Source organism: Mobula hypostoma, chromosome 1, assembly GCF_963921235.1.
Source record: "Mobula hypostoma chromosome 1, sMobHyp1.1, whole genome shotgun sequence".
Taxonomy (NCBI): Eukaryota; Metazoa; Chordata; class Chondrichthyes; order Myliobatiformes; family Myliobatidae; genus Mobula; species Mobula hypostoma.
This window is the reverse complement of record NC_086097.1, coordinates 162,233,410-162,251,779: the sequence shown is the minus strand read 5'-3', so window position 1 is coordinate 162,251,779 and position 18,370 is coordinate 162,233,410. Positions and strand designations below refer to the sequence as shown.

Here is an 18,370-nt window from a genome sequence, read left to right as displayed (position 1 = left end):
TTGATTACTGCAAAGAGGAGGTTTACAGAAAATTTAACAGAATACCACCAGATGTTGATGAAGTGTTAACTTTCTCCTTCCACAGCTGCTTGATCTGCCAAGTGTTTCCAGCATTTTCAATCTTTATCTGGCTGACACAGTTAGCTTCAGCTTGGATAATACCAGGGATGTTTCAATTGTCTCAGTGCAACAAGGAAGAATAACACCAAAATCCCTGTTTATAATTGTTATTCCCCAAATATTTAAATTTTATAAAAGCTTTTGCTCTCTTGTTCTGAATTGACCCACAAGGGCATGTAGTTCTTTGACATCTCCCAGATGAATTAATCACCTTGAAGCAGCAATCTTCTAAATTTTAGGAAGCTCAATTTGATCATTTAACTCAAAAAAGACCAATGAAGTTACTTATGAATTCAATGTGCATAAAATGCTCTAATATTGTTACTAATCATTACATAAAACTTGGATTTGTTAAAAGCAGCATCATGTTTAGAAAGAGGTTTAGAAACCAGACGTTGAAATTTATACACTAAGAGGTGTATAAGATGAGAGGCATTGATCGTGTGGACAGTCAGAGGCTTTTTCCCAGGACTGAAATGGTTGCCACAAGAGGACACAGGTTTAAGGTGCTGGCGAGCAGGTACAGAGGAGATGTCAGGGGTAGGTTTTTTACGCAGAGAGTGGCGAGTGCGTGGAATGGGCTGCGGTGGTAGAAGTGGATATGATAGGGTCTTTTAAGAGACTTTTGGATAGGTACATGGAGCTTAGAGAAATAGAGGGCTATGAGTAAGCCTAGTAATTTCTAAGGTAGGGTCATGTTTGGCACAACTTTGCGGGCCGAAGGGCCTGTATTGTGCTGTAGGTTTTCTATGTTCCTATGTTTTATCCATGTTAAATTATGTACCATTTAAAAGGCCCCAAAGAATTATACATAAGCTAAGAGATTTTACCCTATAGAAGATAAAGGGAAACAGGAGGTGAGAGAGACAAACATCTTAAATAAAAATAGTTGTTTGGAATATGCCAATGTCTTCTATCTCTGGTTTTGGGTACTACTGGTGGAGCTACATTTGTTAGTAAGAGGTTAGTCAGTGTCAATCCCACAGTTGAGCAAAGTCATTTCCCTGGAAGAGATGAATAAGCAGGCTGAATTTTCAAGCTTTGGAGGCCACTGCTTCTGGTACCAGCTCTCAATTTATTCACATGTTTGGGTTGCTGGTTCAACCCAAGTACAAATTATAATTGAAGAGAGAAACAGAATGCAAGTATACATGCTAGACAAGTTGCAGAAAACATTACAAGCTTGAGCTTCTTGTTAACACCTTTTTAATAGGTCATATAGCTGTACAGTTCATTATATTCTTCCTGAGAATAATTTATACCCCAAAATGAAGGAAGGAGTTCCAGAGAACACATATAACATAAGGAAAATTAAAAATAAATGTACCATGCCTGCATACTACACTGTTCCCAAGAAAATCCTAGACAAGCCAGAAACAAGATGGTTATGAACTATTTTCTTTTAATTATCATCATGGCTTTCATTTTAAATAATAAAAAAAATGAAATTAAACAATTGTAGAAGAAATATTAATACACGACACTCATTTTTGCTGCATCAACAAATGCAACTCATCTTTTCCAGGTTTTCTCTAAATGACTAGCATGTATTTCTGCTCAAAGGAAAATTCAGTCTTATCTCCATTCTACATGCCAGTTTTTAAACCAACACTTACATGTGGTTTTGAAATATAGGAGCACCTCCATTCATAAGAGGTGGAGAATCAAGAAACCTTTTTTTTTGTTACAATTAAATGACTTCAGTCTGAAAATATAACATCTTTGTTCAAATCCTGTTTGATGTATTGCAGCTAAATATTGGTCTGTTACTATTCAGAGAGAAAAGTTCCAGTCTGGAGTTCCTGTACTGTGCAGAAAGAATTCTCAGCCCTTGGGTTTCCCAGAATCCTCGATATTATAGCACATTCTTGGCTTCTATACACATGTAGATATATGAAGTTTTTAAATTTGGCTCTTTGTGACTCCATGTGCTGGTTACAGATATGATCACGTGATCATTCTAAGACCCTGCCCACCCTGGCCAAAAGCAGATTCTGTATAGCTAGAGGGGTCTTGTCTGACTCCCTATCATTTTCAATCTGGCTTGGTCAATAACATCCAGCAAATTTTTGGCATCCACAGCCAATGCATGTGCAGCTGTCAACATCTGCTTCTTATAATCATGCTGGAGCGTTGTCATCACATATTGTTGGGCTAGCTTCATCTTACTGATTAATTCTGCTAGATCAGAATTCAACAGCTTTTGTGCCATCTCGATCTATAAAAGAAAATATGGTTACAAGGTGGCACAGCCAAATACATTGCAACATAGTAACTTGTGATATATTAACAAAATTATAGAATCTTGTATCAGTGAAAGAACTTAACAATGAGCAACTGCACTGAGCAGCACTTAGCCAAATTAATAAATCTATAATTACATATAAATGGCAGTTTAATTGATACTGATGCACAATTATAATAGAAAGGAAACAGATTTTCAAAGAAAATGTACGTAGTCAGATACAAAAATGACAGTTATGCAGGTGATGAACTTTTGCAAATTTATATTTGTAGGTTTATGTTTCACCTTAATTAAAAAAAATACATTAGGTAAATTTTCACAAGGTACATAGTTATTACAATATCAATCAACGAACAAGATCAAGCAAAGGTTACATGCCTTTCTAACTTATTTAATCTCAGTAAACTGCAGTGTGTCTTTAACTTTCTTCTTTCTTTTTCAATCTTTTTATTAATATCAAAATGTTAAACATAACATAGTATAAATACAAAGCTATTGGGATTACACTGTTAATAATTAACACATATAATTATAAACTCAGTTGGCACACAGGTATTAAACCTCCCAAAATCGTATAAAATATGAATATACAAAAACGCAGAAATAGCATGAAAAAGGAAAAAAAAACAAAATACCCCCCCAAAAAAACTAATCTAAACAATGCTAACCAACTAAACTGAGGAAAAGAAAAAGACGTGAGCTGTTGTGTAACCACTAGTGGTTAAAGAACCACTAGTGTCATTGACTCCGCTCCTCTCTGCATATATTTAAAAGAAATAGAATAGGTTTGGAAAAGGTCAAATTACATCTTCTGGAAGTGTTGAATAAATGGCCTCCAAGTCTTTTTGAATTTAATAGAAGGATCATAAATGACACTTCTAATTTTTTTTCTAAATTTAAACACAACATAGTTTGAGAGAACCAATGAAATGTGGTGGGCGGATAGATCTCTTTCCAATTCAGCAAAATGGATCTTCTAGCCATTAATCTAAGAAATGCAATCATCCGACGAGCTGAAGAGGTTAAATGACTTGGTTCTATCATTGGTAAACCAAAAATTGTGGTAATAGGGTGAGGTTGTAAATCAATACCTTAGAACAGTTGAAATAATATCAAAGATATCATACCAGTTTTTTTCCCCAAAAAAAGGACATGACCAAAACACATGAATTAAAGAAACCATCTCAGAGTGACATCTATCACATACAGGATTTATGTGAGAGTATTAATGAGCTAATTTATCTTTGGACATATGAGCCCTGTGCACTTACTTTAAACTGTATCAACACATGTTTAGCACACATAGAGGATGAGTTAACTAATTGAAGAATTTTTCCCCATTTTTCAATAGGTAAAGTAAGCTTAAGTTCCCTTTCCCAAACATTCTTAATTTTATTAGATATGTCTGGATGTATCTTCATAACTATATTATAAATAGTTGCTGTTACACCTTTCTGAAAAGGATTTAAATCTAAAATTTTTCCCAAAATACCCATTGGATATAGATTCAGGAAGGTAGAAAGAACAGTATTTAAAAAGTTTCCAATTTGTAAATATCTAAAGAAATGGGATCTAGGCAAATTATATTTATTAGATAATTGTTCAAAGGACATGAAACAATTATCCAAAAATAGATCACAAAATCGTAATATACCTTTGGTTTTCCAAGCCAAACAGGCTTGATCCATAATAGAGGGTTGAAAAAAAAATAGATATAATAGGACTTGCTAGAATAAATTGATTCAACCCAAAAAATTTTTGAAATTGAAACCATATTCGTAAAGTATATTTAACTATTGGATTATCCATTTGTTTATGCAATTTAGAAAGAGCAAAGGGAAGCGAAGTCCCTAAGATAGAACCCAGTGAAAACCCTTTTACAGATTTACATTCAAGATTTACCCAATGTCCAAGTCCCATGTCCAAAATTTTAAATATCGAATATTAATTGCACAATAGTAAAATCTAAAATTCGGCAATGCCAGACCACCCTCCTTTTTAGAATTCTGTAAATATCTTTTCCAACACTTTTCAAAAGCTGGCAGGATTTGCACATTGGCGGGAAAGACGGCAGAGCAGCAGTGGCTGGAGTTTATGCGAGAAATGAGGAATGTGCAAGACAGGTATATTCCAAAAAAGAAGAAATTTTCGAGTGGAAAAAGGATGCAACCGTGGTTGACAAGAGAAGTCAAAGCCAAAGTTAAAGCTAAGGAGAGGGCATACAAAGAAGCAAAAATTAGTGGGAAGACAGAGGATTGGGAAGTCTTTAAAACCTTACAAAAGGAAACCAAGTAGGTCATTAAGAGAGAAAAGATTAACTATGAAAGGAAACTAGCAAATAATATCAAAGAGGATACTAAAAGCTTTTTCAAGTATATAAAGAGTAAAAGACAGGTGAGAGTAGATACAGGACCGATAGAAAATGAAACCGGAGGAATTGTAATGGGAGATGAGGAGATGGCAGAGGAACTGAACAAGTATTTTGCATCAGTCTTCACTGAGGAAGACAGCAGGATACCGGACACTCAAGGGTGGGAGGGAAGAGAAGTGTGCGCAGTCACAATTACGACACAGAAAGTACTCAGGAAGCTGAATAGGCTAAAGGTCGATAAATCTCCTGGACCAGATGGAATGCAACCTCGTGTCCTGAAGGAAGTAGCTGTGGAGATTGCGGAGGCATTAGCGATGATCTTTCAAAAGTTGATAGATTCTGGCATGGTTCCAGAAGACTGGAAGATTGCAAATGTCACTCCGCTATTTAAGAAGGGGGGAAGGGGGCAAGGAAGCAAAAAGGAAATTATAGACCTGTTAGCTTGACGTCGGTGGTTGGGAAGTTGTTGGAGTCGATTGTCAAGGATGAGGTTACAGAGTACCTGGAGGCATATGACAAGATAGGCAGAACTCAGCATGGATTCCTTAAAGGAAAATCCTGCCTGACAAACCTATTACAATTTTTTAAGGAAATTACCAGTAGGCTAGACAAGGGAGATGCAGTGGATGTTGTATATTTGGATTTTCAGAAGGCCTTTGACAGGGTGCCACACATGAGGCTACTTAACAAGATAAGAGCCCATGGAATTACAGGAAAGTTACATACGTGGAGAGAGCGTTGGCTGATTGGCAGGAAACAGAGAGTGGGAATAAAGGGATCCTATTCTGGTTGGCTGCCGGTTACCAGTGGTGTTCCACAGGGATCAGTGTTGGGACCGCTTCTTTTTACATTGTACATCAATGATTTGGATTATGGAATAGATAGCTTTGTGGCTAAGTTTGCTGACGATACGAAGATAAGTGGAGGGGCCAGTAGTGCTGAGGAAACGGAGAGTCTGCAGAGAGACTTGGATAGATTGGAAGAATGGGCAGAGAAGTGGCAAATGAAGTACAATGTTGGAAAGTGTATGGTTATGCACTTTGGCAGAAAAAATAAACGGGCAGACTATTATTTAAATGGGGAAAGAATTCAAAGTTCTGAGATGCAACGGGACTTGGGAGTCCTCATACAGGATTCCCTTAAAGTTAACCTCCAGGTTGAGTCGGTAGTGAAGAAGGCGAATGCAATGTTGGCATTCATTTCTAGAGGAATAGAGTATAGGAGCAGGGATGTGATGTTGAGGCTCTATAAGGCGCTGGTGAGACCTCACTTGGAGTACTGTGGGCAGTTTTGGTCTCCTTATTTAAGAAAGGATGTGCTGACGTTGGAGAGGGTACAGAGAAGATTCACTAGAATGATTCTGGGAATGAGAGGGTTAACATATGAGGAACGTTTGTCCGCTCTTGGACTGTATTCCTTGGAGTTTAGAAGAATGAGGGGAGACCTCATAGAAACATTTCGAATGTTAAAAGGCATGGACAGAGTGGATGTGGCAAAGTTGTTTCCCATGATGGGGGAGTCTAGTACGAGAGGGCATGACTTCAGGATTGAAGGGCGCCCTTTCAGAACAGAAATGCGAAAAAATTTTTTTAGTCAGAGGGTGGTGAATCTATGGAATTTGTTGCCACGGGCAGCAGTGGAGGCCAAGTCATTGGGTGTATTTAAGGCAGAGATTGATAGGTATCTGAGTAGCCAGGGCATCAAAGGTTATGGTGAGAAGGCGGGGCAGTGGGACTAAATAGGATAAAATGGATCAGCTCATGATAAAATGGCGGAGCAGACTCGATGGGCCGAATGGCCTACTTCTGCTCCTTTGTCTTATGGTCTTATGGTCTTATTTACAGACTTTTTAAATCACAAGACAAAGTTAAGGTTAACACTAATAAAGAAGCACCAATTCAATTATGTGGTAACTGTTAATTATTGCCTATAAACCTCTTTAGCTGAGAAAGGAAGCAAGTTTAAGTTAAAGACTCATTCTTGTACACAGGGGTATTTTTTTAAACTGTTATATAAAAAATACTTTTTCCCTTGTTCCTCATTTCCCCTTCCCTTACCTGAATCTCTTTATCCTCACTTTCTGTACCCAATTTGATCTAATTGACCAATTTTAACTTTTTTTATTTCAAAAAAAATTAATCTTAATAAAGAAAATAGTGTGAGTTTATTCATATAGTGTGATGTCACGTGTACTGTGACACTCAAAATACCTTTTCAGCTTGCATTCAGAACATAGGAGTCTACAGCACATTACAGGCCCATCGGCCCACAACATTGTGCTGACCATGTAACCTACTCTAGAAGCTGCATGGAATTACCCTATTGCATTGCCCTATATTTTCGACATTTTTAAATGTATCTTTCAACACAAACTACTGTACATCTGTGCTCAAGGATGAAATAATTGTCTAATAGGTCATTACAGGCTGTCTAGATTCTGCTGGATCTGCCCACTGCCACACAGGTATTGAGAGATAATAATTATAGTGAACAGTGCATGTCATAATTGTTGACAACTATACTGGAAGACACAAACAGGTGAAAAGACTGGTGATGGCAGAGAATAGACAGTAAGGATGGGAATGAAGGTTTGAAGCATAATATAAAGGCAAAGGGAATCCTGTATTTGATACATTCTTATGTTAGCATAAAGACAAAGAAAATTAATATGTATTTGTTCAAGGCATTGGATAGACTACAGATAGTATACTGCTTGTTGTTCAGTATAAATTATTTCTGCACCAAGGCTAATGCAAGGATAGATTAGTTCAAAATTCAAAGTAAATTTATTGTATAAGGGGTTTCTTTTTCATGTTAACTGCTAAGGCTAATAAAATGACTTCTTTGTAATATTAACTGCTGATGTAAGGGGTTCTCTATAGTAGCATATTTGGGTTATAATCATAGATAACTTGACTTTGGAATGCCATTGCTAAGCAACAGAATAGACGTTATTCTTTCTTGCGTGTGAAAGCTATTGTTTTTTGTGGGCTTTGGTGAGAACGTGCCATGGGGATGAAGAGAGAAGATGCACACGGAAAGATGCTGTGAGCTGGCTAGTGGAGCAGACCCCAAGCGGAGGCTTGGGACCCGGCGGAATCCGGAGGACATCGACTGGAGGAAAGGATATCCCATTTCGTGAGCTCCAATGAATTACAGTGCACAGTACTGATAAAATTTATTGATTTGGCGCCTTTAATTTTATTTGTTTCTGCTAGCCTATCACTGAGAAATCATTATAAAGTGTAATCATTTAATCGCATATGGTGTACTATCTGTTATTTGGTGGTGTGGGGTGCATTACACAGCATCCACACAAACTTGATTACCCAGCTTGGCGGGGCCGAAGGCTGCCTCCCCGAGACAAAAGCGAGCTGAACGAGCCTGAGGCTTACCAGGAGGCTACACACACTATCCAAAACCGGACGAGCATCCCACAATGTAAGGCTCAGGGCTATCGGCTTGTGTTTATCTAGGAGAAACCCCATCTGCCCGCCAAACCGTGTCTCACATTTGCGTAGTTGCTGTGTAATGCACCCTGGTACAAACTCACACATCAAATATCAGACAGCACACAATGTAAGATTTACAGATGACACTTTATAGACCTTAATGGAACTATGTAATTAATAGAGATACAATATAAAAGGAAAGTAAAAGGCACCAAACTTATCAGAGTTCAACCACTTCATGCACAACCATTGGAGCTCAATTAACGGGGTCTTCTTTCCACCAGTTGATCTTCTCCAACCTTCTCAACCTGTTGCCTGCGACCACCCACGGTGGTCAACTAGAGTGCGTCCAGCACATCCTTCCTCTTCGGTTTTCCTCCTGAAAAACCCACCAAACCACAAGGTCCGCAGCCATATGAGACAGAATATCACCCACAAAAAGAATAACATGGACACTCATTGGTTTGTTCCCTCTCTTGTCAATAATATAACCCAAACAAGCAGGGAGAGAGAGAACTCCTTACATCACAGTTATTATTACAGAAAAGCTATTTTAGACACCTCAGCAGCCAGTGTAACCAAAACCCAGTTACAATTGTCAAAGTACATACAGCATGTGTCAAAATATACAAACCTGAGATTCATTTTCTTGTGGTCATTGACAGTAAATGCAAGAAACATAATAGAATCAATGAAAGACCACACTAGGCTGGACAAAAAAAAAACAACTAATCAACTGCAAATACAAAAATAAAGAGAAAATAAAAAAAAACAAATAAATAAACAAACAATAAATAGCGAGAAAATGAGATGAAGACTTCTTGAAAGTGAGTCCAAAGTTGCAGGAACAGTTCAGTGATGGGGGCGAATGAAGTTGAGTGAAGATATCTCCTCTGGTTCAAGAGCCTGAAGGTTGAGGCGTAATAACTGTTCCTTAATTTGGTGGTCCTGTCTGGAGGTTAGGTGACCAGTAGTGTTCTGCAAGGATCTGTTCTGGGACTTTTGCTCTTTGTGATTTTTATAGATGGCTTGGTTAAGAAAGTGGAAGGGTAGGTTAGTACGTTTGCAGATGACACAAAGGTTAGTGGTGTCGAGAACAGTGTAGAAGATTGTTGTAGGTTACAACGGTACATTGATAGGATGGAAAACAGGGCTGAGATGTGGCAGATAGAGTTCAATTTGGAAAAGTGTGAAGTGATATACTTTGGAAGGTTGAATTTGAAGGTAAAGTGCAGGGTTAATAGCAGGATTCTTAACAGAGTGGAGGAACAGAGGGATTTTGGTGTCCATGTCCATAGATCCCCCACAGTTGCTGTGAAGTTTCTAGGGTAGTTAAGGAGGTGTGTTTGCCTTAATTAGTCCAGGGAATGAGTTGCCAGCTAATGTTGCAGTTCTATAAAACTCTGGTTTGATCACATTTGGAAAATTGTGTTGAGTTCTGGTCGCCTCCTTATAGGAAGGATGTGGAAGCTTTAGAGAGGTTGCAGAGGAGATATATTGGGATGCTGCCTAGATTAGAGAATATGCCTTCTTGGGAAAGCTTGAGAGCTATGGCTTTATGTATTGGAGTGAAGGAGGATGAGAGGTGACTTCATAGGGGTGTATAAGATATGAAACATTGATTGAGTGAACCAGAGACTCGTTCAAGGTAGAAATAGCTAATACAAGAGGGCATAATGTTAAGGTGATTGGAGGAACATAAGAGGGGTAGTCTGTTCTTGAGTGGTAAGTGTTTGGAATACGCTGCCGGGGTGGAGGTAGTGGCAGATATCTTCGAGATATTTAAGAGCCTTTTAATCAGAAAAATGGAGGGCTATGTAGGAGGGAAGGGTTAGATTGATTGTGCAATAAGTTAAAAATATTGGCACAACATTGTGGGCTGAAGGACCTGTACTGTACTGTTTAATATTCTATGTTCTACAATGTTGCAAATATCCTTTATGCCAAGCAGCACCTCTAGAGAGAGAAAGACAGAGTTAATGCTTGAGGTTCAGAAACCGATTTCCAGAACTTTGTAGGTCAACTGTAACTTTGATGATACGAGTGAAAAGGAGGAAATGTTCTTGCTAAACATATGCATTAGCCATATTTCACCGAGATACAACACTGAGCGTCATGGGAGGTTGTTCCTGCCTGTGGCCATCGAACTTTGCTGCTCCTCCCGTGGAGGGTCAGACAGCCTGAGCCAATAGGCTGGTCCTGGACTTATTTCCATCTGGCATTGCTTGCATATTGTTGTTTGATTGTTTGTGGTTTTTGTATTGCTATATTTATGCTCTATTCTTGGTTGGTGCAGCTGTAACGAAACCCAATTTCCCTCGGGATCAATAAAGTATATCTATCTATCTATTACAAGCAACAGCACACTTCGTGTGTCATTTATATACAGGTGTCCCCCGCTTTTCGAATGTTCACTTTACGAAACCTCCATGTTATGAAAGACCTACATTAGTTACCTGTTTTCGCTAACAGAAGGTGTTTTCACCGTTACGAAAAAAAGCAGCGCATGGAAAAAAAACAGCCGCTCCTCCCCCGGATTCGGAACTGCATTCTCACCGGCATTGCTTAAACACACACCTGTGAGCAGCTGTTTGCAAGATGAGTTCTAAGGTATCGGAAAAGCCTGAAAGAGCTGGTAAGGGTGTTACACTTAGCGTAAAACTAGACATAATTAAGCGTTTCGATCATGGTGAACGAAGCAAGGACAAAGTGAGTTTGGCTTCTGGAAGTTGATGAAGTTGATGTTGAAGAAGTTTTGGCATCCCATGACCAAGAAATGATATATGAAGAGCTGATGCAATTGCAAGAGGAAAGAATAACAATCAAAACCGAATGCAGTAGCGAACCGACCGAAAGTGAAGTCGTCCAGGAACCGAACATGAGGCAACTATGTGAGATTTTCGCTGCAATGATGAAGTACGACTTTAATTTTGAAAGGGTATGTCAGTTTAGGGCATATTTGCAGGATGGTTTGAGTGCTTACAAAGAACTGTATGATCTAAAAATGCGCGAGGCTAAGCAGTCAAGCAAGCCTTCCACATCAGCCACAGAAGACGACGAACCTCGACCTTTGACATCGAGGCAGGCAGATATAGAAGAAGATGACCAGCCTACCCTCATGGAAACAGACGACGAGATGACACCCCAGTGTCCCGCCACCCCAAACCCCGGGCCGCGGACAGATACCGATCTGTAGAGAATGCAGCGGTAGCCGGGAGGCACCCAGCGCAGCTTTAAGAAAAAAAGCCAAAATAAACAAGCTAATTAATTTGGTGCCGCCCAGCACGTAAATGTTGGCCCAGATCAGAGACGATTGCCGATTTCGTCGCCTCTGATCTGGGCCGACATTTACGTGCTGGGCGGCACCTAATTAATTAGCTTGTTTATTTCAGCTTTTTTCTTAAAGATGTGTTGGGTGCGTCCCGGGCACCACTGGACCACTGCATGCTTCGCGGATCGGTATTGGCTCGCTGTCCAGAGGGTGGGGGCCACTGCACCACCCCAACCTCCGACGACTCAGCCTAACACACCATCATCAGTGTGCTCGACGCTGTCTTCCCAATTCCAGGAAGTGATACTACACTGTACATACATTATTTCCACTTTATATCGGCTGTGTATTTTTATGCGTTATTTGGTATGATTTGGCAGTTTCATAGCTTAAAGGTTACTGGAGAGCGCTTGTGCCGTGTTTTTGCCGAGAGCACTTGCACGAGATTTTCGCTACGGAGAACAGTGCAGGCAATTATTGTGGGAAAGTATTTCTACTTTATATAGGCTGTGTATTCATCATATCATTCCTGCTTTTACTATATGTTACTGTTATTTTAGGTCTTATGTGTTATTTGGCATGATTTGGTAGGTTATTTTTTGGGTCTGCGAACACTCACAAATTTTCCCATATAAATAAATGGTAATTGCTTCTTCACTTTACGACATTCTGGCTTATGAACCGTTTCAGAGGAACACTCTACCTTCGGATGGCGGGGGAAACCTGTAGTAGTTAACTTCTGAGGGTGTTGCATGAAGATAATTAAGATTATATGCAATATTAACTGAAACAAGATTTGCTCACACATAGCCCCTCTAATTTAGTCAACATACATTTTGTCCTGATTTTTAATCTTCATTATAAATTCAACTGCCCCTAATTGTGGTGATCATAATTAAGCTTACCCTCTGGTACTGGAACTGCATTGTTTCCATTCAATATGTTAGGCAGTAGGGCATGTATTTAAAGCAGCAGTTTCTGTTGTGAACGGGCGCAAGAACTTACAATGAATGAAGCTGATAAAAGTGAATTCAAATGTATCACCTAAACTCACATATAGTTTGACTCAGACTAAATTAAGGAGTAACTTTGTAAATAGGTATTAATTAATCAAGTAAGGTTATGATTTTTTATTGGCTCACCTCTCTGTGGGTGCTTGCTGGGAGTGACGAAATAGTTTCATCTACAGTCGCCAACAATGTCCTTAATGCCAAACCAACCTCCTGAGAATACATTAACCAGAATCAAAGCACAGTTTATAATGTACTCATCAATCTTCTATACAATTTGCTTCATTGTTCAAATTTAATGAAACTGAATGATACTATTTGAAATATTTTACTGAGTATTTAAACGATTAATTTGTTACACTCTAAAACATTTCATTCAAGTACTCATTAGAATTGTTCTTTGATGGGGTGAGTTATAAAATGTATCACATTATTTTTATACTTACTGGGTTACTCTTCATCTCATCTTTAGAACAGAATTAAGATTTACCAATGAGTTAATATAACTTACCCCATTATTGTGGGAAGCATCATAAAAGTTACAAGATCACAAAAAGAAAAAGTTCTTTGATTTACAGAAATGAAAAAGACAAGTTACATCATGAGTATAATATTAATACTAATGCCTCTGCATCTCAAAATTCAGTTTAACATGCAAAGTCTCAAGATTAGGGAGCTGATTTTCCTTCTGAGCTTCTTGCAAAGAAATATTGTCATCTGGAAAATACCTGTTACTTGGATTTATGATCTTCCTTCAACTATGACCCAGAAAGGCTGTACCAGCAAAAGTCTGTAAGTAGTACATTTGGCAGGGACTATTGCAATGAATAAGATGCGTGGTAACAGTCCTCAGCTCATTGTTTGCTTTCAGTGCTTCAAACCTCTGAAATATAGTCTTACAAAGTACTTAATTCTCAGAGCAATGTAGACAATCTTTTACTTGTTATTTTAAAAATATACAAGTGTGTAATATTTTTCATTTCCTTCTGAGTGGGACTGTGTGTTTTATAACATTAGAAGTAGTTTTATCCATGATTGGAAGTTGGTGAAACCATTTTATCTTGAACCCTAACACCAACAGTTATAGGTGAGTTTCAAACATCAGTCTTTCTTTAATTTAGCTCCAGGGGTGAAAGGCCCATGGTATATTCTTCTTACCAATCAATCACAGACATCCCACCTCTCCCAGAACTTCTGGGAGTCTCCTGCATATTAATAGTGGCTCCCTGATGCCCACAATTTATATACAATAATACGGAAATCAACTTTTGAGAGCGAGCGAGAGTGACAAGAAAGAGTGCGCGAGCGAGAGAGAGAGAGAGAGAGCGAGCGAAAAAGCAAGCGAGAGCGCTTGAGAGCGCGTGAGCAACCACGAGATAGAGAGAGAGAGAGAGAGAGAGAGAGAGAGAGGGCACGAGCGCGCGCGCACCATGGCAGAGTGTTCCAAAAAAATATAAAACGTACGTCACTCCAGACTACACTAAAGTGTACCCCTGCCTAATAGGGGTCAAAATAATGACGGTGTTGCTCGCTGCACAGTTTGCAACAGTGACTTTTCTATTGCGCATGGTGGGGTAAGACTGTAAAAGACATGTTGAGGTGAGTTTAACAGGTGTCATTCGTTATTAGCACAGCTAATGTTATTTAAACTAGCTGGCCAGCTGCTAAGGAGCTACTCTGTTGCAGACATCCCACCTCTCCCGGAAGTCTCCCGCAAATTGATGGTGCTACCTCCCTGAAATGAGTTTTTGCAGGGTGGGATGTCTGCAATCATTCATATTAGTACTTTTTCCCAAAGATTATGAATTAATCAGGCTCACAAGTCCAGAAGTATCCATTTATAGACATTACTCACCTTCACCATTGGTATGTATTCCTCTGGAGGTGCTGGTTGGATTTTACTGGACATTTCTATTACTGCCTTCACCAATCCAGTCACATTTTCATATACTTTGTCATTGGAACGATCCAAGTTAGCTGTAGGTGGAGGACTTATTTCTTGTGGCTGAATCTGGATTGCAAGAATTTGCTGGTTAGTATTGTGCTATCCTTGATTTTTCTCATTATGAAAGGAATATCAATGACTGCCAGCAATTTCATTTTGGAGACACAAGTCACAACAATCTCACAGTATATACTGAACCAAATATTTGGCAGCGGTTAGCTGCACTTTATTTCTCAATAATACCATACTGTTTAGTGCCCAATGTGATATTTTTACACATTACTACTCGGGCTGAATGATGTATACGCAAACTACAACATACAAACATCAACCGCAGAAAGGAAACCCACAATGGGATATATTTAAAATAATAGTGTTGCAATTTAAAGGCTGTAATTTAACTATGTACTTAATTAACCACACACTGGTTTTGTTCATGTCCGAGAACTCCATATCCTCTCAATGAGATACAATTGATCTAAAGAATCTATTATTCTCAAAATATTCATTCATTTGAGAAATAGCATGTTCTTTCAAAGCATGTGGTAATTAGATTTAAAGAAATTGAAATTAACACCAAATATACCCAATTGTACTTTCTGATTAAGCATGTACAGTAAGTTAAATAAAATTAAATCAGATTCCATTTATCTTTTATCATTAGAACAGAAACTGCATTGCTAAATTGAAACATTGCTTTTAACCCTTTTTCCCTAAATCAAATCAAAACTTTTTAAAAATTACATGATGTATTTTTAAAATCTGTAGAGTTAAATTAGTTTAAATACTTCTTCAATCAGCTTAAAATAAAATTGGAATTAAGGAACTTTAGAGCATTTGTTAAGTTAAGCCAAAAGAACAAAAGAAAACCCATCCCAGCATTTCTCTCCCTCAAGTACATTTTGAAGTGTCTGCCAAGGTTAGAACTATTTATAGTTCAGAAATTAATTGTTTACCAGTGGTGTCAATTATGATATCGTCCATTACAAGAAGGCTTAACAAGGGCATAAATAAATTCAGAATGATGATGAAAGTTCAAACCAGGGGTGGCGAACCTATGGCATGCATACCTAAACTAGCATGTCAAAAAATTGTGTTGGTATGCAACATGCAGTGCTGTCCCTTGATTCTTTAAACCCTAGCCATAACAAAAAGATACATAATGATGACCTAAACTACCAAATGAAACAGTGAATGGTTACTTACGACCTAAATGCAGTGAGATGTTTTCACAGAAAAAGTCTCAGGCTGGCTTGATGTGAACTAGACAGTTGCAAGAATATGTGTCACTGGATGCTATGTTTTGAAATCCTCTCAGACTTGGTGTATACATCAGTACTTTGATAGTAAATAATTGGGCCAGTTGGCATTGGCTTCATTCTGTTTATATTTTATCTTCTGTTATTCGTGAGTGAAAACTGGATATTTGGTGATAATAATGGAAAATACTGTATGTAGTTTAGTGCCTCCATGAATATATATTTTTCAACTGTCTTTTTAAAAGATTAATATTAATAGTTTTCAACAAGCTTTCTAAATGTTTCACTTATTTCAATCTGTCTCCATTATACTTCCATTTACAGTAAAATAATGAATATACATAAAGAAGCAACAGGACTCTGCCTTTTTCCTTAGAAAAGTCCATGACTATTATTACTAATTCATTAATCAATGATGATCTCTGCTCAAAATTACAATGGTACGTGAGAATCTTTGAGATAATTGCCAATTTGGGTACATGCTCTCAAAAAGGTTTGCCAGCCCTGGTTCCAACCATTTAAAGATGTTTTAAAATTTATTTTTGTATGCACAATAGAGGATGTAACTGGTTTAGTCTTGGAATCATGTTCCTGCAGTATCACTTTTTAAATTAAGCAGAGTCAATTGTCTTATTCTCTGCAAGTTTTGTACTTGCTAACTCCAATCATTGGCAGTTATTGCCATAATGAATACATACAACTAGTAAAACTGGAAAGCACTATGCCATTCATAGCTGTAACCGTCTAGTAACATCAGTTAAATCCATGATGATCTGTACTATTTTTACTGGACACATGCAGAACTCTGAAGAAAGATTTGTTTGATAACTTCATGCAGACACATACAAAACAGGCATGTGAAAAGAAACATTTAGTTTTGTTTGGTTAATTTAATATGCAATCAACAAGACAAAATGTAGAAACAATTAAACAAAACATTTAAACTGAATACAACAACAAAATTACCACAACTCGGGCAAAAAACAAACACATTATTTCAGTGTGCCATTATTTTAGTTGTCAATTAATCAAATAACAATGACAAGACTCCAGCATAAGAAACAGTGGTTAAAATGGAACAAATTAATTGGATGTTAGGAAATTTCCAAATCAAACATCCAAAGTTCTGCAGTGGAACAGAAACAAAAGCTTCAGGAAAACATTCATTCAGGAGCCTACTGAATTGCATACTAATTAAAGATTCTGCCAACAATTCATCATAACAAATTCACAAAAACAGTAATAAAGGTGGGTTACCTTCAATTTATAAAATGCAAATATAGAAGTGATTACAACCACATTCAAGCAATTACACGTGCTGTTACATACATAACAAATAATTGGTTAATTATAAAATGAAGGTGACTAGAAAAGGGAGAAACTTTTTTTCTGTAAAATCAGAGCCAAATTGATCTATATTTATGTAATCAGGTGACGGTTGAATATCATTTTGTATTGTTAAAGTGCATGTAAGCATTCACCTTGGTAATGCTAAAACAGCTTCCTGTGTCTTTAAGAGAAAATGATGATGTCATTTTGTATGGGAGGAGTAGAATGAAGAGTTTCCATGTTCTATAAAGGTCGACGTTCGAATGCTTTTCCCAGGTTTGGTGAGGAAAGGTGAACAATAATTGATAATATCCATGTAAATTCATTTTTACTTGTTTGTAAATCTAGAATATTGTAACTTGATGTGTTTTATATGTGGATGCTTTAGATTTTCACAAGTAAATTGCTTAGTGCTGGATAGCGTGATTGCGAAGTTCCTTCATTGGCCTACTAGGGTAGACTTTCTAGTAATTCAACTACAAGGCAGTATATTGTAAAGTTTCTTTGTCTTTCTTTATTGTTTCATGACCAAATGTGAATGTAACAGAGTAATGTGAACGTGTTAATCTCTGTTCACACAGCATGAGCGAGGAGAACTCATTTCAAGGTCTAGCCTATAAGTGTTCAGAAGTTAAGCACATGTGTGCCAAATGTGAGTATACTGTATCTCTTAGTTGAGATGAGATATATTTATTCATATTTTCCATGTTGTGTATAAGGTACAGGGTTGGTGGGATTCTAATATTGCTTGTATTGTTTTTTTTAGAATTGCCACTATCATACTGGTTTTGTATATTTTGTTCTAGTTATTTTCATACTGCATATGTAACAAGGGTGTGGTCTGAAGTTAAACTGAGATTGTAATGGCAGGAACTGTTCTTTTTATTTTGATACCCTCTTTCTGCAATAAAATATCAAAAACAGATAACTAAATTTAAGACCCAAAAAAATATTTGTTGTACTGCATGTGTATTTTTCCCCAGGCTACAAAATTTACATTAACACTCAATGTCCATATTTTTCCTCATGTATAAAATGTTCATTTATTCATCAATTGTAATTCCATTTTGGAGTGTAATATGGACTACAGAATCTAAAGATGATCACTTTGAAATGAACTTTCTTGCTGCATCAGAAACATGTTTATACAGTGGCATCAGAATACTTCTGGACTTCCCCTTTTGGTTTGAAACCTGAACAACTTATGTAAAAATTAATCAAAATATTGTGCCATCAAAATAAGGAAATATATAATGCTTGAATATCTGAGAATTGAAAATGGCATACCTCTTCCACCTATAGCCTCACAGCTTTTTTCATCCACCTTCCTCCTCACCTGGCTTCACCCATCACCTGCCAGCTTGTACT

General features: G+C 37.6%; 1 protein-coding gene across 18 annotated transcripts in view; it reads right to left on the bottom strand.

The window, feature by feature from the left end:
- Positions 1–1,082: 1,082 nt before the first annotated feature.
- LOC134351841 (focal adhesion kinase 1) overlaps positions 1,083–18,370 on the bottom strand; it is a 522,413-nt gene continuing 505,125 nt past the window's right edge. For 6 of the 18 annotated variants that reach the window (XM_063058747.1, XM_063058688.1, XM_063058677.1 and 3 more), the window contains 3 exons: positions 14,325–14,480; positions 12,602–12,682; positions 1,100–2,338 (listed from right to left, as the gene is read on the bottom strand). In XM_063058747.1, the coding sequence (XP_062914817.1) occupies positions 2,123–2,338; positions 12,602–12,682; positions 14,325–14,480 (453 nt within the window). In that variant the 3' untranslated portion in view covers positions 1,100–2,122. Of the gene's footprint in view, positions 2,339–12,601; positions 12,683–14,324; positions 14,481–18,370 lie in introns of all 18 variants that reach the window. The other 12 variants (XM_063058792.1, XM_063058649.1, XM_063058720.1 and 9 more) reach the window with 8 other exon arrangements.